This window comes from Delphinus delphis, chromosome 17, assembly GCF_949987515.2.
Source record: "Delphinus delphis chromosome 17, mDelDel1.2, whole genome shotgun sequence".
NCBI classification, from domain to species: Eukaryota; Metazoa; Chordata; class Mammalia; order Artiodactyla; family Delphinidae; genus Delphinus; species Delphinus delphis.
This window is the reverse complement of record NC_082699.1, coordinates 35834790-35860912: the sequence shown is the minus strand read 5'-3', so window position 1 is coordinate 35860912 and position 26123 is coordinate 35834790. Positions and strand designations below refer to the sequence as shown.

General features: G+C 36.1%; 1 protein-coding gene across 1 annotated transcript in view; it reads right to left on the bottom strand.

The window, feature by feature from the left end:
• The window catches only part of SLC26A7 (solute carrier family 26 member 7), a 179801-nt gene that overhangs the window by 53115 nt on the left and 100563 nt on the right, over positions 1-26123 (bottom strand). Inside the window, exons 5-9 of the mRNA XM_060035211.1 lie at positions 17003-17155; positions 13714-13796; positions 10955-11102; positions 8822-8935; positions 809-886 (exon numbers count right to left, since the gene is read on the bottom strand). Coding sequence (XP_059891194.1) covers positions 809-886; positions 8822-8935; positions 10955-11102; positions 13714-13796; positions 17003-17155 — 576 coding nt within the window. The remainder of the gene's footprint in view (positions 1-808; positions 887-8821; positions 8936-10954; positions 11103-13713; positions 13797-17002; positions 17156-26123) is intronic.

Below are 26123 nucleotides of genomic sequence, written 5' to 3'. Positions count from 1 at the left end.
TTCTTTATAATTGTCTTGAGTATCAGTTTTCTGATTTCACCTGAATATATTTATAACTCTCTTGAAAAGTGAACTTGGTTATTGGGAGATCCTCTCGTGAAAGTGATTTATTCTTATTACATGAAAGAAGAATTAGAACAAGAAAGGACTGACACCGTCTCTGGATCTCTGAAGACCAGGATCTTACTCACATCACTTTAGTGCCCCAGGCTTCTGAAAAGCAAGGTAAATACGTGTACTAATACTCTGAGTCACTTTGTATAACCATGCATCAAGGGTGGCAAGATGCATTTTGTTGCCTACTCTCTTGCCCAGTATGTATTTTCTAAGAGTACAAATTTTATAAAATTCTTCCAAAATCTACTTCTTATAACAGACTTCCCTGGTGGTCCAGTGGTTAAGACTCTGTGCTTCCACTGCAGGGGGTGCAGGTTCAATCTCTGGTCAGTAAACTAAGGTCCAGCATGCCACATGGCACAGCCAAAAAAAAAAAGAATAAAAGAATGTCATGTACATCTTATAACAGAGATTGCCTAGTTCCACCTTCCAAATGAATACAGAATAAATCTAATTCCACGATGTCATTTTTATACAAAAGCCTAAGAATTAGAAAACAGCCATAGTACCCTCCCATACCTTCCCCATCAAATGTGGACTCTTTCTACCTTTCCTCCATTCAGCCATTACTTATGTCACATAAGGTTTCAGATTTAGGATCATTGAGGTTGTTCTTCAAAGAAATTTTTAAAATACAATGATTCTCATTAAAAGTAAAGTTAAAAAGTAAATAATAAAAAGCACTACTTACCATGGGCAGCCAGTAAAGCAAGGGTCCTATTGCATAGATGACTATCAGGATGAAAATGCAAGATATTAGACAAGCCACCTGTAAAATACAAGACAGACAAAAAAGAAAGCTTGAACTTTCTTATTATTCCAAAGTTATAGAGGGAAAAAGATAATTCTTTGTTCTTCTTGATAAGAAGAAACAAAATGTTGGCACATGATTGTTAAATTAAATAGACTGTCATCTATATTTTGTAGCTGAAGGAACCCAAATGTGACAGCTGACAAACTGGTACAATCAAATTAAGTCAGCAATGACAAAAAAAGCAATTCTAAACAAAGAAATAGGACACCATCAACTTTTATCACACATCACAGCATGGCTTTTTTGTTTGTTTGTCTGTTTAATAGTGAAAATGACATTTCAGCTAAAAGTCCTTTAGCCTATAGTTGTTCAGCCTGGCCCCCCTTCTCCTAGTTGTTCCCTAGTTGTTTGGGTAATAACTGAATATGCAGCTTAGGGTTTTTCTGTGCTGATGACAAATTTCCACAGAAGCCTTTACTCTCTTCGTTGGAGTCCTTTGTTAATATGAAACAGTTATATGGGATTAAGGAAGCAGTCTCTGCAGTGAAACAGACTTAATTTTATTAATCCTGAAAAGTCATTAGTATTGTGTTCTAACCAACTCAACTTGCTGACAAAAGGTAATTCAAAACAGCTCACTCCTAGCTATGCTCCACTTAATGGAGAACAAATTTCACATAAGCAAATGCTCATGTCTTAATAGAAGCATTTAGCCAAACTATCAGCCTAACAAGAGGAAAGAGGGCTTTCACAGGACCAAAACGATACCTAAAATATCTTTATGGAAAAATCAAAGGAAATAAAGCCTATTAGAGTGGCTAAAAATAAATATATAAACAAATAATCAATAGCAAGGGCTGGCAAGGACTCAGAGCAACTAGAGTTCTCAGACACTACTAGTGGTAATTCAATATGGTACAGCCACTTCAAAACCAGTTTGGCAGCTTCTTATGGAGTTATGTATGACCCAGAAATACCTAAGAGAAAGGAAAACATACACCTATGAAAATACTTACATGTAAATATTTATAGCAGTTTTATTCATAAATACCAAAAACTGTAAATAACTGAATTGTCCACCAATTGGTGAATAGATAAGTTTTGGGACATCCATACAATAGAATACTACTCAACAATAAAAAAGAACAGACTATTGATACATGCAACAGCATGGATGAAACTCAAAACCATTAAACTAAATGAAAGAAGCTTGATACAAGCTCCTTCCATATTTAGTGGAGCTCATCTACATCACTCCCCAGCATATAAAGAGGGAAAAGTCCTTCTGTGGGAAATAAGTCATTAGAGAACTAAAGATTGTCCATAAAAGAAGTTATAGTACACAAAACTGTCACTAGACTGATTATTTAGGAGTAACTGGTGATTTTACATGACAATAATTTTTAAATAACAAAATATTATGCCTGTAACTCCACTAGACTGGAGAGAGCTAGTTGTCAGAAGGCAGATTAAAGGATTCATTCAGATACCCGTGTGACTCAGTATATCCATGTTTATGTGGAAAGAAAAAGACACCAACCGCTAAGGTGCACTTCATATCAAAAGACAATGGCATGAGGAGGACTTTCAAAGATGGTGGAGGATTAAGATGTGGAGATCACCTTCCTCCCCACAAATACATCAAAAATACATCTACATGTGGAACAACTCCTATAGAACACCTACTGAACGCTGCCAGAAGTCCTCAAACTTCCAAAAAGGAGAGAATATCCTCACTTACCTGGGTATGGCAAAAGAAAAAAAAAAAAAGAGAGACAAAGGAACCAGGATGGGACCTGCACCTCTGGGAGGAAGCTGTGAAGCAGGAAAAGTTTCCACACACTAGGAAGCCCCTTCACTGGCCGGGGAGGGGGAGCTTCAGGGTGTCAGAGGAGAGCACAACAGGGTGTGGAGGGCAAAGTGGAGAGATTCCCACACAGAGGATCGGTGCCAACCAGTGGGAGGGGGCTGGAGCTGAGGCTTGGGCTTTGCAGGCCAGACCCCAGGGAGAGGATTGGTGTTGGCTGCGTGAAGACAGCCTGAAAGGGGCTAGTACACCACAGCTAGCCAGGAGCGAGTCTGGGAAAAAGTCTGGACCTGCTGGAGAGGCAAGAGACCATTGTTTTGGGGTGCGCAAGGAGAGGGTCTTCCTGCTCTGTGTGCCCACAGACGTCAGAGCACCACCTAAGTGAGCTCGAGAGATGGGCGCAAGCCGCGGCTATCATCTCAGACCCAAAGGCAGGCACGGACTGCTACTGTTGCCGCCGCTGCCACCAAGAGTCCTGTGTGCAAGTGCAGGTCACTACCCACACCTTCCTGGGAGCCTGTCAGCACACCACTGCCGGGGCACCATGATCCAGGGCCAACTTCCCTGGGAGAACACATAGCACACCTCAGGCTGTTGCTACTTTACACCGGCCTCTGCCACCGCAGGCATTCCCCACATCACAATTGTGACTAGCGTACCCCTCCCTCTCCTCCGCCTGAGTGAGCAAGAGAGCCCTAATCAGCCTCTGTTTTAACCTTGTCTTGTCTGGGTGGGGAAGAGACACCTGAGGGCAGCCTACATGCAGAGGCAGGGCCAAAACCAAAGCTGAACTGCAGGAGCTGCGCGACAAAAGAAGAGAAAGGGAAATCTCTCTGTGCAGCCTCAGGAGTAGCAGATTACATCCCCACAATTGGCTTGGTAAACCCTGCATCTGTGGCATTCCTGAATAGACAACAACTGTTCCCAAAATTGAGACTGTGGACGTTGGGGACAACTGTGGACTTGGGGTTTAATTTCTGTGTTTGACTTATTTTTGGTTTTACGTTTATCTTAATTTAGTTTTTAGTGTTTTTTTTCATTTCTGAGTTTGTTTATTGGTTTGGTTGCTCTCTTCCTTTTTTGATTTTTTCTCTTTTGTGAGTGTGTGTATGTTTCTTTGTGTGATTTGTCTGTTTAGTTTTGCTCTTTAAAAAAAAAGTAAGCACTTATATAAATACTCAGGAATATAAAACTGGCCAGAAGGAATTTTGGGCTCATGTGATCTAGAAAATATTCAACATTAAACTGATATCTGGTATTGAAGGTGGCTTAAGCTTGTTGATCTAATTAATATAGACATGTTTTTAGAGTCATTAATATTAGGCATAATACTTTATTGTACCTAGGAATGAAATAAGACCTTATTACATCTGTTGCAAGGAAAATAACTTGATAGGATGAAACTTTAAATGTAAATGAGATAAGAGCTTTCAGGTAAATGCTATAGGAATAATTATGTTCTGAAAATTATCTAAAATAGTGTCTCCAGATTTTGGTAACTATTACTTGCCACTTGGTTTTCACTAAAAATTAAGGTTTTTAAGAGTTGGGGACTCTAATTTAAATATGTAATTAAAGCTACTAAAAATAAAATCTTTCACTATATAATAGGAAAGTGGGACATATGTTTTGAGTAAAAAGGAGTTTTATGCATGGTCAGACTGAGATTATATTAAACTTAATTGGGTAAATGGATTTTGTTATTAAAAGTAGACTGGTGCAGGACAAGACTTGGCTCCTCTCTGCTAAGAGAACAAGTTTACTTAGAATGCTGCTTTTGATAACATATTGTGCGAACTATCTTGCCCTTAATTGAGCTGTTTTTGTTCTTAAATATTCTATCTGACCAAATGCTTTTTAAGAAAAAACTTTTTGATATTTTGGATGAATTTCCTATCAAATTCTAATTAAAGTTCTTTTGACTTCAGCTAGCTTTGGGATGCTTCAGAGGGCCCCAGAGAGTCTTCCTTATTGCATAGGTTTCACCTGTGGTGGAACGTTGATTGGGATTTTCCCTTTTGAACTAGCCTTGGTCATTCATTCAGCTTTATCTTCGATGGGGCATTGGTTGGGGGTTCTTCCCTTTCGGACTGATGGGGTATTGGTTCGGAATCTTCCTTTTTTGTGGCTGAGGAACAGTGACCCCGAGAGACTGATTTGATAACAGGACTTGTATGTGACAACACCAGGGTATACTTCCCTACTGCATTGATTTTGCCTGCAGCAAAGCGTTCATTGGGATTTTCTTCCTTTTTGGGGGGCTAGGGAACTGTGACCCTAAGGCACCTCAGAGGAAAATAAATATTTTATATATATATATATATATATATATATATTTATATATATTAAACTGACTAGAATTGGTTGGTATGCTAAATTACATGGAAAGCATTGTCAAATGAGCAATAAGCCTCCTCAGATTATATGGTATGAATAAATGTTATTAAAATAGATTTTCTAAAATTTACACAAAGTTTCTGAAATTTGCATATGTTCTGGTATAATACTATACTTTTAGTTGTTATCTTAAAATGCTGTATGTCACAACAACTTGGATAAGCTTCTTTGCCAAGAATTCTAATCACATCTTTATCCTTGCCATTTTAAGACTTTTGTCATTCATAGGAAGCTTAGGCGATGATTTGCAAAACTGCTACATCTTCAAGAAGGCTCATAAAAAGGAACTTTTTTTAACAAATATGTTTCTGATAGCCTTTAGATAATACCACTAGACTGCGTAACAAATGACAAATCTGGATGAACTGATTACTTCATCCAGATCAACAGGAATTAATTACATGGGACCGAATGAACTGATGAATATGATTTATAACTATATGACTTTGGGAAATATACTAGCCTTAACCTTTGTTTTCCAGAAAAACCTTTTCTCTTATGTTATGACCTACAACAAGTTGATGAAGTATACCCTTGTAAACAAAGATGAAACATTTATCTTTTTCTCTCTACCTGATCCTGCCTGAATTTGGCTTCTCCAGCTGGCTCTCTTGTGGACTTGATGGTTTATTGTAACTGGATTACAACCAGTTATATTAAGCATTGCTTTTGCTTATTCTTTGTTTCCAAATTGTTTATGCTTTGTGTCTTCCTGCTGCACTATGACTTTGTCAATGTTACTACCTGCATTACTTATATCCTGTCTATTTTATAAGATTGCTGTCTCTTACAGTGTGTAATCAAGCCTCCAACAAAATTGATGATGGCTAAACATCCTGAGGAAATAGATCACATTTATGACTCTTATATAATAATTGTAATAGTATGATTCTAAGTATGGGAAGAAGCAATAAGGGAAAACATTTCTTGGATCACAATAGACTAGAAAGACAGAGGATTCAGAGAATCTTTAATTATCAACAGGGCCTAATCCAGAAATTAGCACCTGGAGTGGCATATCAACAAGAATTTTTGCCTGATCTGGGATGAGCCTCCCAGTGCTGTGGGACAAAATTTGGTCATGAAATGTCTCCCAAATACTGGTCAAATTCCAGACCAAGAGGAAGATCTGAGAAATTGAATATTTCCATTAGTCTGCCATCTTCTCAGACGCCAATCTTTCTGAATAAAGTCGCTATTCCTTGCCTCAACACCTCGTCTCCCAATTTATTGGCCTGTCGTGCGGTGAGCAGAGCAAGCTTGGACTTGGTAAAAGTATCAGCAAAATTGACTAGTTTTATAATTATCAGATACTTTCATTTTTCATTAATGCTTTTTTTTTTTTTTTTTGTGCGGTACGCGGGCCTCTCACTGCTGTGGCCTCTCCCGTTGTGGAACATAGGCTCCGGACGCGCAGGCTCAACGGCCATGGCTCACGGGCCCAGCCGCTCCGTGGCATGTGGGATCTTCCCAGACCGGGTCACGAACCTGTGTCCCCTGCATCGGCAGGGGGACTCTCAACCACTGTGCCACCAGGGAAGCCACCCTTGCACTTTTATGTTATGGAGATGGCCTCTTTCCTTAAACTACGTGAACCAACTTCTGCTAGCTTCAAAAGCACTCAGTTTTGGTAACATAAAGGTCTGAATTCTAAGACCTACGTAAAACCTTTTATGGGCTCTAGGAGGAAGTAACAAGATCATATTTGTATTTTAAAAGATATCTTTCTACAGAAATACTAATAGTGTTTCTGAACAAGAAAGAGTCAGTTGGTGAAATAATTGACAAATGCAAGGTGGTTCCCACTGCTATTTTGATTGGCTATTATTAGCCTAAAAGTGGAAGCGTTTTAATTCTTCTAGATTAACTTACTGGGTATAAGTCTAGTACCTGGGAGAGACAGAGCTATTTAAGGGATTGCTTTGTGAAGTATTGTCACATAGAAAACTGGTTTCACAGCCTATTTAGAACAAAACTTTTAAGACTTGGCTCACCCAGTGCCTTCTTCAAATCATGTCAGTTATCTCCACGTAAACTTAATAGTTTTAATGCCAAAATGACTACCATGGGAAAGCATCCTCGATTTGGGTATGCACAGTAAATCAGATTCCTTCTCTGTGCAATTTAATGGGAATTGTTGAGCAGATTAGCGACAATCTCAACAAGCAGATCAGCATGAAAATACTGTGCTGCCAAGCTTTGTTTCCCTGAACTAGTGTTTTGTTAGGTACCTTTTGTTTCTTCTGAAGTCTGATGAATAGAATACCATGCAGAAATGATGAGAGGAAATCTAACACACTCATCCTTGTAAGAAACTAGGTGGAAACCACTATAGAATCCTAGAATTTTATAGATAGAAGAGTCTCCAGAGTAAGGAATGATACTTGAGTACACTATGTATTAAGCATTCAAATTTAGGTTATAAGTATGTGAGAGTTTGCAAAAATGTTTATGCCAATACACATGATGAACTTATGCTTTAAATCACGAACTTTGTAAAAATCAAATTGTCATGTAAAACAATGTTGAATGAGAATTACACATCTTTGATGATGAGTTGTGGCAATAATATGTCAAATTATCATAGATTCAGAATTTGTTGCTTCTTCCCCTCTGCTCCATGGTACGTTCATCAAATTTTATTCGTTAATTTTACGCAATATTTTAATGTGCATTTACCCGTCTTTCTCTGGCCACCTTTCCCCAATGTCAAGAACCATATCCTTTTCAAATTTACTCTTCTACAACCCCTGAAAAGGACTTAATATAAGGTAAACTCCTAATAAATGTTTAAATTATCACATAAAATGTTTTATAAATTCTCATTCAACTCCAATTTAAAATAAGTGTGAATTGTTTTATAATGGTTAGCTGTTAATGTTAATTTATTAAATTAACATATACATGAATTTTCTTGTATAGAACAGTAGTTAAGAATGCAAGATTTGGAGTAGATCTATCTGGGTTCAAATCCCAGCTCTACCACTTACAAGCTCTGTGACTTGGACAAGTTAGTTTAACCCTCTTTTCCTCAACTTTCTCATGTGGAATCCTAGCATAATAATTACATCTCCTTCATAGAGGTACCTAAAAGATTAAATGAGTTCATTTATATAAAATGTATGACATGCATATAACTTGATATATGCTTCCACCAACACCACCACCATCATCATCATCACAGAAACATCTTTATTACTACCATCGACATCTTATCAGTACCAAGCATAATAACTAGTATATAAAAGGTTCTCAAATGTCAAATTGATTTGAGTTCCTAAAAATACATAATTGTTTCTTTAAACCGAAATGTGCACAGACATCGTATTATTCATTTACATACATGTACATCTCTATAGACAGGAATGTCATTGTCAAGGACTGATTTTTCATACAGTTGTTTTCATTTTATTTAAAGGAAGTGAACAAAAATTTTAAAATTTCAAATTGACTGGTTAGATTAGCAAAAAGTACCATCAGAGACACCACTAGAGGGAGCATTTGTTCAAAGATTGACAACAATAAAGCTGCCATTAATACAGGATTTTTTTGTCTGCTCGTTGAATCATTCAGCTTCTTAAGGATCTTTCCTAAGAAAGAGAAGAGATAGAATTCCTTGATACTAGTTTTAAGAAATTGAAGACGTAAAAATATTCTCAGGATTTTAGAGAGAAGCTCATTCTTCCCACTCTCCAAGGAGAGTAAAGGCCCATCAGTTCTTTTGTCCCTGCTGAAAATAAAGTTACCTGTGTCTTTGCTCCCGTGCTATATAGGACAGCGGTCCTTCCCATGGCAGCAGCACTTGGTATGCAGAAGAAAAATGAAGGAATCACATTGCTGAAACCATGGGCCAAAAGTTCCTACAGGAATGATAATAGGAGAATATATCATTTCCTAATCACAATCAACTTTTAGAGACCACAGGTAAAACTTGTCATGGAATGAAACTTATTCTGTATTCTATTTATTCTCTCCACTGGTCGTAATTTAACCATTATTTTAAGAAGAGCTAATATTTACTGAGTGCTTACAATGAGCCAGAAACTGTTCTAAGCACTTCATTGTTTAATCCTTATAACAATAACAACCTTATAGGGAAGTATACGGTATTTATTGTATCGGTTGCCAATTTCTCCTCTTTCAGGACATTAGAATCAAGGTTTTGTTCCCACCACTCCACCAATGACTTCCACAGTGCTAAATCCAATGGTTAATTCCTACCCTACCTGGCCTAAAATTAGCATTTGACACAGTCGCTCACTTCCTCCTCCTTAAAGGCTCCTTCTAGGACCTCTCACCCTCCTGGTTTTCTCCTACCTCCCTGGCCACCACTTCTCAGTCTCCTTTGTGGTTCCTTCTCATCTAACCAATCACAGGTATTGGACCACTTCCCTCTCTAATCTTAGCTACCCAAATACACGTTGACAGCCCCCAAATTTATATCTCTAGCCTAGACCACTCTTCTGAATTTCAGACTGACATAGCCACTCAGCATTTTCATTTGGATGGTTAACAGGTATCTCAAACTTACCTAATCAGTCTATGCTCTATATATTCCCACCCTGGTTCTCCCACATCCTTCCCTGTCTCAAGCTCCAGTTGCTTGGGCCAAAAGCTTTAGAGATAGTCTTGACTACCCCTTTTCCCAGATGGTGTCCACATCCAATGCAGAATTTGTCCCTTTCTCATCTCCTTCACTGCTACATCCTGGTCCAAGTCATCAAGTGTCATTTGGATTATTGCAAAAGCCTCCTAATGTTTTCCTGCTTCTGCTGTTGCCAGTAAATAATACAGACAAAAATCCCTGCCCTCACAGACTGGAGTTCTAATGAGGAAATGCTGACAATAAACAAGATGAATATGGAAAGTAAAGCAGAGAAGGGAGTGGAAAATTTTGGAATTTAGGATTTTAGCTTACCAAGGAAGGACTCCCTGAGAAGGGAACATTTGAATAAAGGAGGCATGCAGCTACCTGAGGGTACAAAATTCCTGGAAACGGGGACAGCAAGTACAAATGTCCTGAGCTAGAAACATGACTAGTGAACTCAAGGAAAAACAAGGCAGTAAGTGTGGCTAGAACTATAAAAGAAATATGAGATCATAGAGGAAAGGGGATGGTGACAAGGTCAAGTATGGCCTTGTAAGCCTTGGTAATAGGCTTTTAATCTGAGTACTATGGGAAGCCACTGGGAGGTTTTGAGATGAGGAAAGACATGGTCTGCATTATGTACCATTGTATCCCTTGTTCCTAGGCCAGTACCTGGTAAATAGTAGGGTTCAATACACATCTGTTGAATGAATAAATCTGCTTTTTTACAGATGACAAAACTGGGGCACAGAAACAACTTCAGAGTGAGATTTAGATATAGGTACTTTGGCATTCTAACCACTATTCCATAGTTATCTCTGCAGGCCTGTGCAGAAATGTAGGGCCACAGGGCTTGAGACAAGACACTAGCAGAGGTAGATTCAGAAACATGCTCAATAAAATCTTCATCCTTTGGTATTCTAAGAATAGACCCTTGCAACCTTTAGTTTTTTACTAAGAAGAGTAATATTAGTGTTCTTTGTATTTTGAAATCCAAAATTTTTAAGTCAGCATGCAATGATAAATATATTTAGATTCTCTCCTAAAACCAAATCATCAAGATGCCCCTCTCTAAAAAACAGAGTGTACCATAACCAATCCACGAAAGTCAGATTTTCACCTTTCTATGAATGACTTAGATATTTTCTTTTGTTTTCTTCTACCCATTTGTGTTATACACTTAGGAAAGTTGTATTTTTCATAAGTTCAACATTTTCAGGATCTGGGAGTACACCGTACAGTGATACAATAGCTATGGAGAGGTGTGGAGAGGGGTTGGGGTGTACCCCACCTGGTTGTCATCAACTGAATATTTGAATTTTTTGGCAGATCCTTGAGCAAGAGCCAGTGAGGCCACATAGCCTACAAGTGCCACTCCAAAAGCTTCAGTGATTACTGCAGAGAGGATGTTCATTGGGGGAGCTCTAGGTGGAGGAATTCTGTTGAAAGAAAGACCATATTGAACTCATCAACTTTCATGTTATTTCTGTAACAACTTGCAGTGAATTCAACTATGGTAATGACTCTGAAGTTTACATAGAATATATGAAATATCACTGAGAAAACCAAGCAATCTTACCCTTAGAAGCCTTTTGTTTTCAACATTATTTAGCAGAAAAGCAAAATCACAAAGAACACCACAAGGACAGCTCCATGCGTCTAACTGTCATTCACTCCCAGAGAATTCAGGTTATAGCACAGAAAATTTGACTCAACAAAAATTTCCTGTATCAGAACAAAAACAAATCTGGAGCATTCTTTCATTGAATCTTCCTAAACTTTTATTTGGCTGGCATTAGAAACTGTATTTCCTGCCTTGAATACTGCAGTGCTGTATGCAAACATTAGTTTACTGTGAGCTACGATTCTTGAGCTAATCCTTAAATTTTCCATTGAGTTTATAATCTTAATTATGTTTTTTAACATGATTCTTTCACAGTACACTTAACTATTGTTAAAAAAGAGACAACAGGCCCACAATGGAGTAACTTGTGCTAAGCCCCATTTAAGCAAACTAAGAATTTAAGCAAACTACCTAATTTAACTGCAGTTTCAGCCTTTCCCAGGAATGTAACCTTAGCCAGTCAATTTAGAATTACCTGGTCAGCACTAGCGAGGTAATTTGCCCTTCTGTCCCACATAGGAAAGTGACCTTGCCTGAAACAATCCACTCTTTGTTAGAAACTTCCTTTTTCTGCTCTTCCCCTTCTGACTATAAAAGCCTTTCATTTTGTACAGCTCTTCAGGGCTCCTTTCGATTTGCTAGATGGGTTGCTGCTCAATTAAGGAATTGTTGAACGAAGTCAATAAGACCTCTAAATGTACTCAGTTGAATTTTGTTTTTTGACTCTATGTATCACATGTTAAGAAAAATATCTATAAAGTGTCCAGTTACACTCTGTTGCAAAATACAGGACCACAGTTAGCTGTTTCTCAGTTTTAAATAACTGTTTAAAATATTTCTTCCAACTAATACACAGTCATTGTCTTTTGGAAAACCACTTGAGCCCAGTGTTATTGTTTATTTATCCCTGATGATGCTTTGTGACACTTACTTCCCCTCTTTAAAAAAAACCCTCTGGGGCAAAAGTAGAAGAAAAAGGTAAATTAATTCATGCTGATTTAATACTGAGCATGTAAATTGAATGCTCAGCACTTTCATGTTAGCAGTTTTATTTAATTCTCCCCACAATCTCCAGACCAAGTACCACTAATGCAATGTATAGAGGAGAAAACATTTTGAGAAATGTATCTAAATCACAAAATGAATTCAACCTCAGCTCCATTTCTTATTAATGCCATGTTTTTCCTATGATTCTTTAAGAAGATGGGTCTGGAAAGGTTACTCAAAATAAAGAAGAATTAGACTGGATGGAGGAGAGGCATATTTTTTTTTACCCACTCCCTCAAGTTTATCCCCAAGTCAAATTGATTTGTACCATTACAAGCCCTAAGATATATGATACATAAAAGTGCTACCATTTCAAACTATAAGAACTTTTGTTTCATAAAAAATTGAGCTTGCCTAATTATTAATAATGATAAACTAAGCTAGAGAAAAAAACAATAAACTAAATTTGAAGGTGAAAAGTAGAGAACCCTTTAGAAAACACAAATTGATTCCAATAATCACTATTAACCTATATCTTTAGCATAAAGGCTAAAGACAGGATTTTTTTAAATTATCTTTTTAATCTATGAGAATTTTTCTACTGTCCCTCCATTTTAATGCAGTTAGAAGCCAAACTTTGGGACTGGAAAATAAAAATATAGAGGACTCAGCAACTCTAACTTTGTCCCAAATTTATAAATATTTGTGTATAGTACAGCCCATTAAAAGAGACATCCCCTTTCTCCCCTAAGATGACTTTATTTTCTTTCAGGCTGTATTTGGAACAACATTTTGTCTTTTTAGGGTGAACACTTCTTCTTCTTGTTAATCTTCCTCTTAGTGTCCTGAGGAAGGCTTTAAGACAGGTGGGAAACATGCCCTCGTCTCCACTTCCACCCTCTCTTTCATGATTGTACACCACTCATTCCTATAGGTTTGCTATTTCAGATGATGCTTGTGTATTTTTACTATGTTTTAAGTGAAATAAAAATAGTCATAGGAATATGTGAGTGGAATAGGGAAGACTATATCCTAGAGCATGACTCTAATTTGGAAATTCAAAGTCTTGCTTTCTTTTTCAAATAATATTCATATAATTTCCAAATCTTTTACCTGAAGTGATGCTGTATAAAATAGTTATCAACTTCCTAAGTAATTGATAACCAGTCTAAGAAGTTATTTTTTTCTTTATTGTGAACTGTTTGTTTCTATCATTGTAAAATAGAAATTAATTGGAATTTTGTCCCATAGAGAGCCTTTGAAAGAAATGAAATTCATACCCACCTACCTCCAGTTGCTTCCTCCATCAAAAAACGAAAGAAAGAAAAAAAAAGAAGAAAGAAAGAAGGAAAGAAAGAAAGAAAGAAAGAAAGAAAGAAAAAAGAAAGAAAGAAGGAAAGAAAGAAAAAGAAAGAAAGAAAAAAAAAAGATTACATTACCCTTTTGGAATATGACCAACTACTTCTAATCCATATGTGTTTTCCATATTGGTACAATAACAAGTAAATGATGCAGCAATAATCTGTGTGGTTCCATTTGAAAAAAGAAAAAGAAAATTATTCCTGGCTTCTCAAACATCTTAAAACTATTTTTAAAAGTAAACATTGTTCATGTGCCCCATGATTTTCTCGAGTAATATAGCAGTGGCACAGATTTTTAAACACTAAGAATTTTAAAAATCAAAAAATCCCTCTGAGATTTGACAGCACTTAATTTGCAGTCTCAAAAATTAAATGGCATTATAATAATACAACTTTTCTTATATCCTTCCCAATTGTGTCTGATTCTGAAGAGGAGCAGAACACAGACTATAGGAGTGTGTGTGTGCATGCGTGCATGCTTGTGTATGTACAGATACCACAATCCAACCTAAATACTTGTCTCTTATAATATGAAGGGATGCTTTATAACACAGAACGTTTTCCCTCCATTGCAGCAACCACCTAAGAGTTTAAGATGTTGCATCAATATTCCTAATGTAGGTTAGTAATCAATTATGATTTACAGTCTCCTTGAATAATTTTGAATTTTGAGTTTTGCTATTTCTTGAAGTAAAATATCCTAGTTAATAATGTGTCAAACTTGATACTTTTGAAATTACCTCCCTGGAGTCTCAGGTGCCTGACCCTCTGTTATATGATATAATGATATATAATAAGTGAAACCAAGTGTTTGCAAATATCCATGATCACTTTTAAAATGTATATTCAGGATTCTGTTCAGCATTTGTTTTTACCAGCCATGCCACTTAATGTTTTCCATCCATTTTCACATTCTTTTATCATTCTTCTGATAATTTAATAGGTGCTGTAAATTTCACATGGTTATCATATCAGTTTGGTATAACTATTTATATACTACACTTTTTTGTTTAAAAGAGACACACTAATTACCCATTTAAAGTACGAATTTACCATATACATGGTCAGAAAAAAGATATAACAAAATCACACTAGCAAAATAAGGAATATCTAACAATGCCTAATAATATTATTTTGTAGGGATTTTTCCTGTGTATTTCTGTTCTCTGTGATGATACTTAACTGAATTTATAGAAGTTTTTAAAACATCGAATAGACTTAAAAAGCAAAAGAGGCTTGAGGATATTTTTTAAAGGCAGCAAAACTCTATAGGTTATACTTTAAACTTTATAAATATTGTGCTATAATTGTATTTTCTACAGAATATAGTAGTAGTTAAAAGTTCAGCTATTAGGTTGGAATCAGAAGTATTAATGTATTCAAAAATTTCTAAGCCAATTAATAAATTTTAATTGCTAATAATTTTCATGAAATATTTATATCAAGTCAGAAAATATTGTGAGCTGTAAAAGAAAATACACCATAGCCACAAGATGCTGGATCCTTATTGAAAATGGAAGAATACATGGTGTTTAATACACAAAAATTAAGTAATCTAAGTCACTAACTTGGTCTTTCAGACAGTGCTTTAGAGGGTTCTAATCTGGTCATCCTCCTACTGTAGCTCTCCCCATAAAATGGGAGTTTTGTAGGGGCAAAGGGAGGTACCCAACTCAAACCTGGACTCCTCTTTCTAGACCACACCCTGAATCATCAGGAATCTATAATTTCCTGCCTAAATGGCTCCAAGTCTACTTCCAGAATACCTTCCCCAGGTCTATCCTTCCAGTGTAGCCCAAGGAAAGGCCAAGGGACAGTTGTGGGGCAAGGGTATCCACATTTATACTTATGAATCCCACTGTATATGGGATAGAGCTGAAGTAGGAAGAGAAGAGGCAGGCCAAGGGACTGGCTCTCCCCTTGCTGCCACATTCTAGCAGAACCCAAAGGATTAGGAGAATTCTCTATTTTAACCTGACATTCAAGGTAATCACTAAGGTATTTTAGTCAAGATAGGAAAATAGAACCTATTTCATTTAACATTTTGATCTATAACTCAAGTATTTGGGCCTGCATTATTATTTTTGCCTTAGGTCTTACACATATTAGGGGCAACACTGTATAAGGAGTACCTTTTATTTTTTGTAAGGATAATTCTTACAATTTTTGTATTGAATGAACAACTGTCTTATTCAGTGTTTTATTCAGTATTGAATAAAAAGAGTTAAGACTCTTCTTCCCCAAGGTTATTTTCAATTTCTGGTTTCATGAAACATATAATCAAGCTTCCCAGGATATAATAAGCATTCCTTAATACCTATAGGACTTTGGAATAAAATATGTTTCACAGTTGTCTCCATGAAAACTACTAATAACCATAGTACCCTCCACTTGTCTGGCTTATTTGAAATACACACACATATACAAGCACACACACATTATATAGATTACATATGTTATATGTATCTCTACAAATTATACAAGGCCTAATTATGGAGAGAAGCCATCCATCTTAGTTATGCAGAAAAAAAGTCATATCCCTCAGAGACAGTTGCCAATGTGCTAGCCTTATACTATACCATTTCAACAGTATGAAGGGATATTTCAATAGGTGAAATTATTTAGGCACCACTTGTCAAATACATGTATATAACCCAAAGACCATTAAAAAGCTAAAACCAATTAATAATAAGTAAGTTAGTAGACTGTGGTTGGCTTAACATTTCAATGTAATGCTTTGTTTAGTTAAGAGTTCCCATTAGAGGCACTTAAAATTTCAAAATGTAGTTTTTAATGCCATAAGTCTTAGGAGCAAAGTACGATTTGTTGCTTTGCCAAGTACAACAACAACAAAAAAATCTTAGAGAATCAGCCCTGGCTAGTGAAAATCATGAGTATCCTTTAATAAAGCAAAATTGGGTCAATAAAAAGTGTCAATAAATTTATCAATCATTAACGGACATTTGTCAGTTGATAATATTTCTATGCATCATATCATACAAATAACATATCAATAGGATGTGGTATCACTTCTTGTTGCTTTAGGAAAATCATGCCAGAGATATTTTGGGTCTCATCCTTAGAAATGTCTCCTTATTTAAAATCTTAAGCTACATGTTTTCTTATTTACCTAAAAAAATTACAGGCATCTGTGAAAATTGAAAACGCGTGTGCCTCCTTTTTAAAATTATTGACTCAACATATTTCCTGTCTTTACATTAATGTATAGCCACACAAATTAGCCCTGCTTTAATGAGAGACAGGATTAGCTGTGGCTTACTTTAGACAATAATGTGAGCCTCTGCAGGTTACCCACAGCAACTGCAAACATTGCAGGGCAGAATGCTAAATGTTGATTCATACTTACCAAGACTAAGTCAATAGGAAGAACAATTTTAATTTTCCTTTTAAATTGTTCATTCAGCTCTTTAACCAGAACAAGCACCACGATGCTCAGCAAGGATAAGAGCAGTGCTTCCAGTCGCACAGACTTGATGTTTTCAAAGACATATGCATAGATCTACAGTAATGAGGAAAAATACAAACAAAATTCAGGATCACCCACAATATATCAAAACTAAAATCTGGCCCCCAAATGAACTCAGTGATGTTTTGCAAAAGTAGCTGAAGGGGTGGGAAGTGAAAGGTGGGGCATAGAAGGGTAGTCAGTGCTGATATAGAGCAAGCTATAATTCATTTGCATGTAGAAAATTGCTTTGCCCTTGATTCTTCCACCAAACTCAGTGTTTGTTCCTTCCTACATAAGGACACTACTACACTTCCAGCTCCTCCCCAGACACTTATAGGCAGAGATGCTAAAACTCATTAGCTACATGCAGATTCATGATTAAGAGCAAGTGAGGGGACTATAGGCTCCCTTGAACCCCACCACTCTTCTTCAAACCTCAGAATCAAAATACACACATACTTTAAATATCAATGGATATATCTGGAAGCTAATAGCTCTGTGTAAGGAGATATTTGTGTTAATCTGTATCTTCCAAATTTTCTCTTACAAAGATGTATGACTTGTATAATTTTAAGGTTTCACATAGGCCTTAAATGCTTACCTTCAAAATGTCTCAACTCCTCCTTTTCTTCGAATATGTTAAATCTGATTTTTATAAACTCATTTCTATTCATCCACAGCTGATTTATTAAGTCTAGTTTCAAGTGATAAAAACTAGTTTTTACTTTAGCATACAGACAATTCTTATAGTAGCCCAACTTGTTGGTGTTCTTTGCCCTCTCTTTTTAGTATCTCAAAGATAATTTGACCACAACTAAAAATATTGGATTAAAATACTATGTAGACAACATATCAAAAGAATTTATATAGACTATGTTCCTCAGCATCTCCTAAAATTCTGCTCAGTAGGTTTCCTCATTGAACCCATCTGATCCAGGGATCAGGAACACACCTGGTGTAAATGAGGTACATCAGGCTATCTAACATGGATTCTATATATTGAATATTATCATTAACACTGTAACTGTTTCAAACAAACAAAGAAAATATACTCAGTTAACATGGAGCCTTGTTGGGTGAACGGGATCGGGGTAATGTAGAATCCAGAATCTCCTTTGTCCACACAGTTAGAAAAAGTTGGTTGTGTAATCAAATACATTAAGGAATAATTGGGGGTCAGATAGCTTTACTTGTTACCCTTTTCACAGCATTCTAGTATTCCACACTACTTGGAAAGAAAATCAGGTACTACAATATCATGGTTATCTGAGATGCAGACAATATTTTTCCTCTCTGCCTAAGCTGTGGATAATAACTGTTCCCAGAACTCCTACAGCAAGTGAAGAAGCAGGTTCCATTTCTCATAGTTACCCCTTACTCAAAGCCCAGGACAAAAATCCAAAATGCTACTCAAAGAAATATATTCTATAGCGGATGGAGTCAGAGGGATGTCAAGAAAATTTGGTCTAAATACACAGCTTTCTGATGATTTATTATGATCCAAAGATAAAATTGAGACTATCATTCAGATGATTTGTCAAGAATAAAACAAGCATCCAAACGTTTCAAAACATTTAGAGGCTTATTCCTTCTGTTTTATCCATGGTATTAAAAGTATTCCATGACAGTGCCTGTATAAGAAATCAGAGAAATGTGAAAAACTCGCAAGCCATACCAAATTTGCTGTAATGTGTATTTCGAGAACATGTGTTTGCAGTAATAAAAATGGCCACCCCAGAATGAAAGGAATGAGAAACTCTCCCCCAGGGTTTTTATTGTCTGTCTGAATTAAACTACAATTTGTAGAGCAAATTACGTCTCACAAGATGCTCCAGAAGAAGATCGGGATGGGCAGAGGCTTGTTACAACCAGCACGAAGAACAATAGAAAAATAGGCTGATGAGGAGTTATACTAATGACTATCATGTGGACCCACACGGAGAAATCACAGCTAAAGATGGCTTCTAGGGGATGGGTGGCATTTGGAGATAGAAATAGGGACAGGGACAGGCATGTGCAAACACACACACATGCACACATTTACACATGCTCATTTAATATAGGTCTAGGCCTCCTAAACACACATTGACATTTCTCATTTCTAGTATAAATCAAGTCATTTGGGTATGTTATCACACGCTACACTTCAGTAGATAAAAATTCCTATTGAAGATCAGCATTCATTTCCCAGACCTCAGAGAAGCAATCATAGTTTATATGTGTGTAGATAAATAAGTAAACTATTTCATTAGAACTGATCAATCTGTTTTATAAAATAGGAGTTTAGCTCAGTTTGAGACTATAATATTAGTAATTCTTTAAACTGGCCATTTAATATAACTTGACATAAAATGAAAAATATCAGTATATATAAACAAATGCATTTTGAGATATTTCAAAGAATGAAAATGCCTATCCAACATATATATATATTATTTTTTATAATTTTCTTTACAGAGGAGACTTTTCTGAAGCACTTCATGTACATTTACACACACAAACACATTCATATATACACACCACTACTTATATAATGTGTTTTTATCTGATTTGGACATTCTTAATACATTTTTTTTTTCACTGATGGATTCTCAACTCCTAGAATAGTGTCTGGCAGACAGCAGGCACTCAATAAACACTGTTGAACGAATAAAAGATTTGGTCTAACATAGTAATAGTAACAATAAATCTGTAAATAGGAGCAGATGTTACCCTGAATAAGCAGAATGATGGAAGAACTCACACTCCTCTTTTCTCACTATCAATACTTAGCTATATCATATTAAGGGGATTTGTAGTTATCATTTATTCATTCACTCAACATATTTTTTTCATGTTCATTCTGTTTATATTTTTTAAATTTTTATTTTATATTAGAGTATAGTTGATTAACAATGTTGTTAGTTTCAGATGTACAGCAAACTGATCCAGTTATACATATGCATGTATCTATTCTTTTTAAAATTCATTTCCCATTTAGGTTATTACAGAATATTAAGCAGCATTCCCTATGCTATACAGTAGGTCCTGTTGGTTATCAATTTTAAATATAGCAGTGTGTATAAGTCAATCCCAAACTCCCAATCTATGCCTCCCCCTCTACCTTCCCCACTGATAACCATAAATTCATTCTCTAATCTGTATGTTTCTGTTTTGTAAATAAGTTCATTTGTATCATTTTTTTAAGATTCCACATATAAGTTGTATCATATGATACTTGTCTTTCTCTGTGAGACTTACTACACTTAGTATGATAATCTCCAGGTATATCCATGTTGAGGCAAATGGCACTATTTCATTTTTTTTAATGGCTGAGTGATATTCCATTGTACATGTGTACCACATCTTCTTTATCTTTTCCTCTATATATGGACTTTTAGGTGGCTTGCATGTCTTGGCTATTGTAAACACTGCAATGAATATTGGGGCACATGTATCTTTGTGAACTATGGTTTTCTCTGCATATATGCCCAGGAGTGGGATTGCTGACTTATATGGTAACTCTATTTTTAGTATTTTGTGTGTTTTTTTAACATCTTTATTGGAGTATAATTGCTTTACGATGGTATGTTAGTTTCTGCATTATAACAAAGTGAATCAGTTATACATATACATATGTTCCCATATCTCTTCCCTCTTCCGTCTCCCTCCCTCCCACCCTCCCTATCCCACCCCTCTAGGTGGCCACAAAGCACCAAGTTGATCTCCCTCTGCCATGCGGCTGCTTCCCACTAGCTATCTATTTTATGTTTGGTAGTGTATATATGTCCATGCCACTCTCTCACGTTGTCACAGCTTACCCCTCCCCCTTCTCATATCCTCAAGTCCATTCTGTAGTAGGTCTGTGTCTTTATTCCTGTCTTACCCCTAGGTTCCTCATGACCTTTTTTTTTTTTCCCTTAGATTCCATATATATGTGTTAGCATACGGTATTTGTTTTTCTCTTTCTGACTTACTTCACTCTGTATAGTAGACTCTAGGTCCATCCACCTCACTATAAATAGCTCAATTTTGTTTCTTTTTATGGCTGAGTAATATTCCATTGTATATATGTGCAACATCTTCTTTATCCATTCATCTGATGATGGACACTTAGGTTGCTTCCATCTCCTAGCTATTGTAAATAGAGCTGAAATGAACATTTTGGTACATGACTCTTTTTGAATTTTGGTTTTCTCAGGGTATATGCCCGGTAGTGGGATTGCTGGGTCATATGGTAGTTCTACTTGTAGTTTTTTAAGGAACCTCCATACTGTTCTCCATAGTGGCTGTATCAATTTACATTCCCACCAACAGTGTAGGAGGGTACTCTTTTTCCCACACCCTCTCCAGCATGTTTTGTTTGTAGATTTTTTTATGGTGACCATTCTGACTGGTGAGAGGTAATACCACATTGTAGTTTTGATTTGCATTTCTCTAATAATTAGTGATGTTGAGCAACTTTTCATGTGCTTTTTAGCCATCTGTATATGTTCTTTGGAGAAACATCTGCTCAGATCTGCTCATTTTTTGATTGGGCTCTTTGCTTTTTTGATATTGAGCTGCATGAGCTCTTTGTATATTTTGGAGATTAATCCCTTGTCAGTCTCATTCTTTGCAAATATTTTCTCCCATTCTGTAGGTTTTTTCATTTTTTTATGGTTTCCTTTGCTGTGCAAAAGTTTTTGAGTTTAATTAGATCCCATTTGTTTATTTTTGTTTTCATTTCCATTACTCTAGGAGACGGATCCAAAATATATTGCAGCAATTTATATAAAAGAGTGTTATGCCTATGTTTTCCTCTAAGAGTTTTGTAATATACGGTCTTACATTTAGGTCTTTAATCCATTTGGGATATTTTTATGTATGCTGTTAAAGAATATTCTAATTGCATTTTTTTTACATGCAGCTGTCCAGTTTTCCAAACACCACTTATTGAAGAGACTGTCTTTCCTCCATTGTAGGATCTTGCCTCATTTGTTGTAGATTAATTGACCATAGGTGCATGGGTATATCTCTGGGATTTCTATCCTGTTCCATTGATCTATATTTCTGTTTTTGTGCCACTACCATACTATTTTGATGATGTAACTTTGTAGTAGAGTCTGAAGTCAGGGAGTTTGACTCCAACAGCTCCAGTTTTCTTTCTCAAGATTGCTTTGGCTATTCATGGTCTTTATGTTTCCATACAAATAGTAAAGTTTTTTGTTCTAGTACTGTGAAAAATGCCCTTGGTAATTTTATAGGAATTGCATTGAATCTGTAGATAGCCTTGAGTATTATAGTCATTTTGACAATATTGATTCTTCTAATCAAAGAACATAGTATATCTCTCCATCTGTTTGTGTCATCTTCGATTTCCTTCACCAGCATCTCAAAGTTTTGGAGTACAGGTCTTTTGCCTCCTTAGGTAGATTTATTTCTAGGTATCTTATTCTTTTTAATATGATGGTAAATCGGATCATTTCTTTAATTTCTCTTTCTGATCTTTCATTGCCAGTGTATAGAAATGCAACAAATTTATGTGTATTAATTTTGTATCCTGCAAATTTACTTTACTCATTGATGAGCTCTAGGAGATTTCTGGTAGCATTTTTAGGATTTTCTATGTATAGTATCATGTCATCTGCAAACAGTGACAGTTTTACTTCTTCTTTTCCAAATTAGATTCCTTTTATTTCTTTTTCTTTGCTGATTGCCATGGCTAGGACTTCCAAAACTATGTTGAATAAAAGTGGCAAGAGTGAACATCCTTGTCTTGTTCCTGATCTTAGAGGAAATGCTTTTAGCTTTTCACCATTGAGTATGATGTTAGCTGTGGGTTGGTCATATATGGTCTTTATTATTTTGAGGTATGTTTCCTCTATGCGCACTTTCTGGAAAGCTTTTATCATAAATCGCTGTTGAATTTTGTCAAAAGTTTTTTCTGCATCTACTGAGATGATCATATAGTTTTTATTCTTCACTGTGTTGATGTGGTGTATCACATTGATTGATTTGTGTATATTGAAGAATACTTGTATCCCTGGGATAAATCACACTCGATCTTGGTGTATGATCCTTTTAATGTATTGTTGGATTCAGATTGCTAGTTTTTTGTTGAGGATTTTTCTATCTATGTTCATCAGTGCTATTGACGTGAAAATTTCTTTTCTTATGGTATCTTTGCCTGATTTTGGTGTCAGGGTTATGTTGGTATCATAGAATGAGTTTGGAAGTGTTCCAAGCACTACAATTTTTTGGAATAGTTTCAGAATGATAGGTGTTAACTCTTCTCTAAATGTTTGATAGAATTTTCCTGTGAAGCCATCTGGTCCTGGACTTTTGTTTTTTTGGAGTTTTTTAATCACAGTTTCAATATGAGTACTTGTGATTGGTCTGTTCATATTTTCTATTTCTTCCTGGTTCAGTCTTGGAAGTTTGTATCTTTTTAAGAATTTGTCTATTTCTTCTATGTTTTCCACTTTATTGGAATATAGTTGCTTGTAGTAGTCTGTAATGATCCTTTGTATTTCTGTGGTGTCCATTACAACTTCTTTTTCATTTATAACTTTATTGATTTGAGCCCTCTCCCTTTTTACTTGAGGAGTGTGGTTAAGGTTTATCATTTTTATCTTTTCAAATAACCTGCTTATAGTTTCATTGATCTTTTCTATTGTTTTGTTCATCTCTATTTCATTAATTTCTGCTCTGATCTTTATGATTTCTTTCCTTCTACTAACTCTGGGTTTTGTTTGTTCCTCTTTCTCTGGTTGCTTTAGGTGTAAGGTTAGGTTGTTTATTTCAGATTTTTCTTGTTTCTTGAGGTAAGATTGTATTGCTGTAAACTTCCCTCTTAGAGCTGCTTTTGTGAAGATGATGGTGGGGCAGAACACAGAGTTCATGTCTCCCCACAACCAGGGCACCCACCAGACAATTTTGGGGGACCTCGGTGCCCAAAGAGATGGGAGGAACCCCCGAGTGACCAAATAGGATGTGAGGGGAGTGAGGGGGAAGAAGTGGGCCCCTTCCTAAGCCCCGGCCCCACACAGTGAAAACCTTTTCTGGCTTTTTTTTGTTTTTTCTCCTCTTTTTCACTATTGTGTTCTGTTTTACCTTCCAATTGTTGTTTCATCTGTATTTTTATTTTTTATCTTTCTAACATATCTGTTATTTTTCTAATCTTATTTTATTTTTTACTCTTTGCTATTTTCTGCTCCTTTTTTTCATTTTTTCTCAACCCTGCATGGCTTGAGGGATCTTGGGATGTGAGCTGAGGGTTGGGCCAGAGCTCCTGCAGTGAGAGCTCTGAGTCTGAACCATTGGACTAACAGAGAACCTCAGACCACAGGGAATATTCATCACAGTGAGGTCTCCTGGAGATCCTCATCTTAGCACTGAGATCCAGCTCTACCCAACAGTCTACAAACTCCAGTGCTGGATGCCTCAGGCCAAACAACCAGTAAGACAGGAACACAATCCAACCAATCAATAAAAAAATGAGATGACAAAAAATATGTCACAGATGAAGGAGCAAGGTAAAAACGTACAAGACCAAATAAATGAAGAGGAAATGGGCAACCTTCCTGAAAAAGAATTCAGAGTAATGATAGTAAACATGATCCAGAACCTCAGAAATAGAATGGAGGTATGGATTAAGAAAATAAAAGAAATGTTTAACAAAGATTTAGAAGAACAAAAGAACAAACAAACAGAGGCAAACAACACAATAAATGAAATGAAAACTACACTAGAAGGAATCAATAACAGAATAACTGAGGGAGAAGATCAAAGAAGTGAGCTGGAAGACAGAATGGTGTAAATAACTGCTGAGGAACAGAATAAAGAAAAAAGAATAAAAAGAATTGAAGACAATCTCAGAGACTTCTGGGGCAACAGTAAGCTAACCAAAATTCGAATTATAGGGGTCCCAGAAGAAGAAGAGAAAAAGAAATGGTATGAGAAAATTTTTGAAGGGATTATAGTGGAAAACTTCCCTAACATGGGAAAGGAAATAAGACCAGGTACTGCAGTGAGTCCCCTTCAGGAAAAACCCTAGGAGAAACACACCAAAACACACATTAATCAAACTAACAAAAATTAAATTCAAAGAAAAATATTAAAAGCAGCAAGGGAAAAGCAAAAAATAATGTATAAAGGAATCCCCATAAGGTTATAAGCTGATTTTTCAGCAGAAACTCTGCAGGCCAGAAGGGAGTGGCAGGGTATACTTAAAGTGATGAAAGAGAAAAAACTACAGCCAAGATTACTCTGTCCAGCAAGGATCTCATTGTGATTTGATGGAGAAATCAAAAGCTTTACAGACAAGCAAAAAGTAAGAGAATTCAGCATCACCAAACCAGCTTTACAACAAATGCTAAAGGAACTTCACTAGGCAGGAAACACTAGAGAAGAAAAAAACACCAAAAAAGAGACCCAAAACAATTAAGAAAATGGTAATAGGAACATGTATATTGATAATAACCTTGAATGTAAATGGATTAAATGCTCCAACAAAAAGACACAGACTGGCTGAATAGATACAAAAACAAGATCCATATTGATGCTGCTTATAAGAGACCAATTTCAGACATAGGAACACATACAGACTCAAAGTGAGGGGATGGAAAAAGATATTCCATGCAAATGGAAATCAAAAGAAAGCTGGAGTAGCAATATTCATATCAGACAAAATAGACACTAACATATTGTTACAAGAGACAAGGAAGGACACTACATAATGAGCAAGGGGTCAATCCAAGAAGAAGTTATAACAAATATAAATATTTATGCACCGAACATAGGAGCACCTCAGTACATAAGGCAAATTCTAACAACCATAAGAAGGGAAATTGACAATAACACAATAATAGTAGGGGACTTTAACTCCCCACTTACACCAATGGACAGATCATCCACACAGAAACAAATGAGGAAACACAAGCTTTAAATGACACAATAGAACAGATAGATTTAACTAATATCTGTAGAACATTCCACCCGAAGGTGGCAGAATACACTTTCTTCTCAAGACCACATGGAACATTCTCCAGGGTAGATC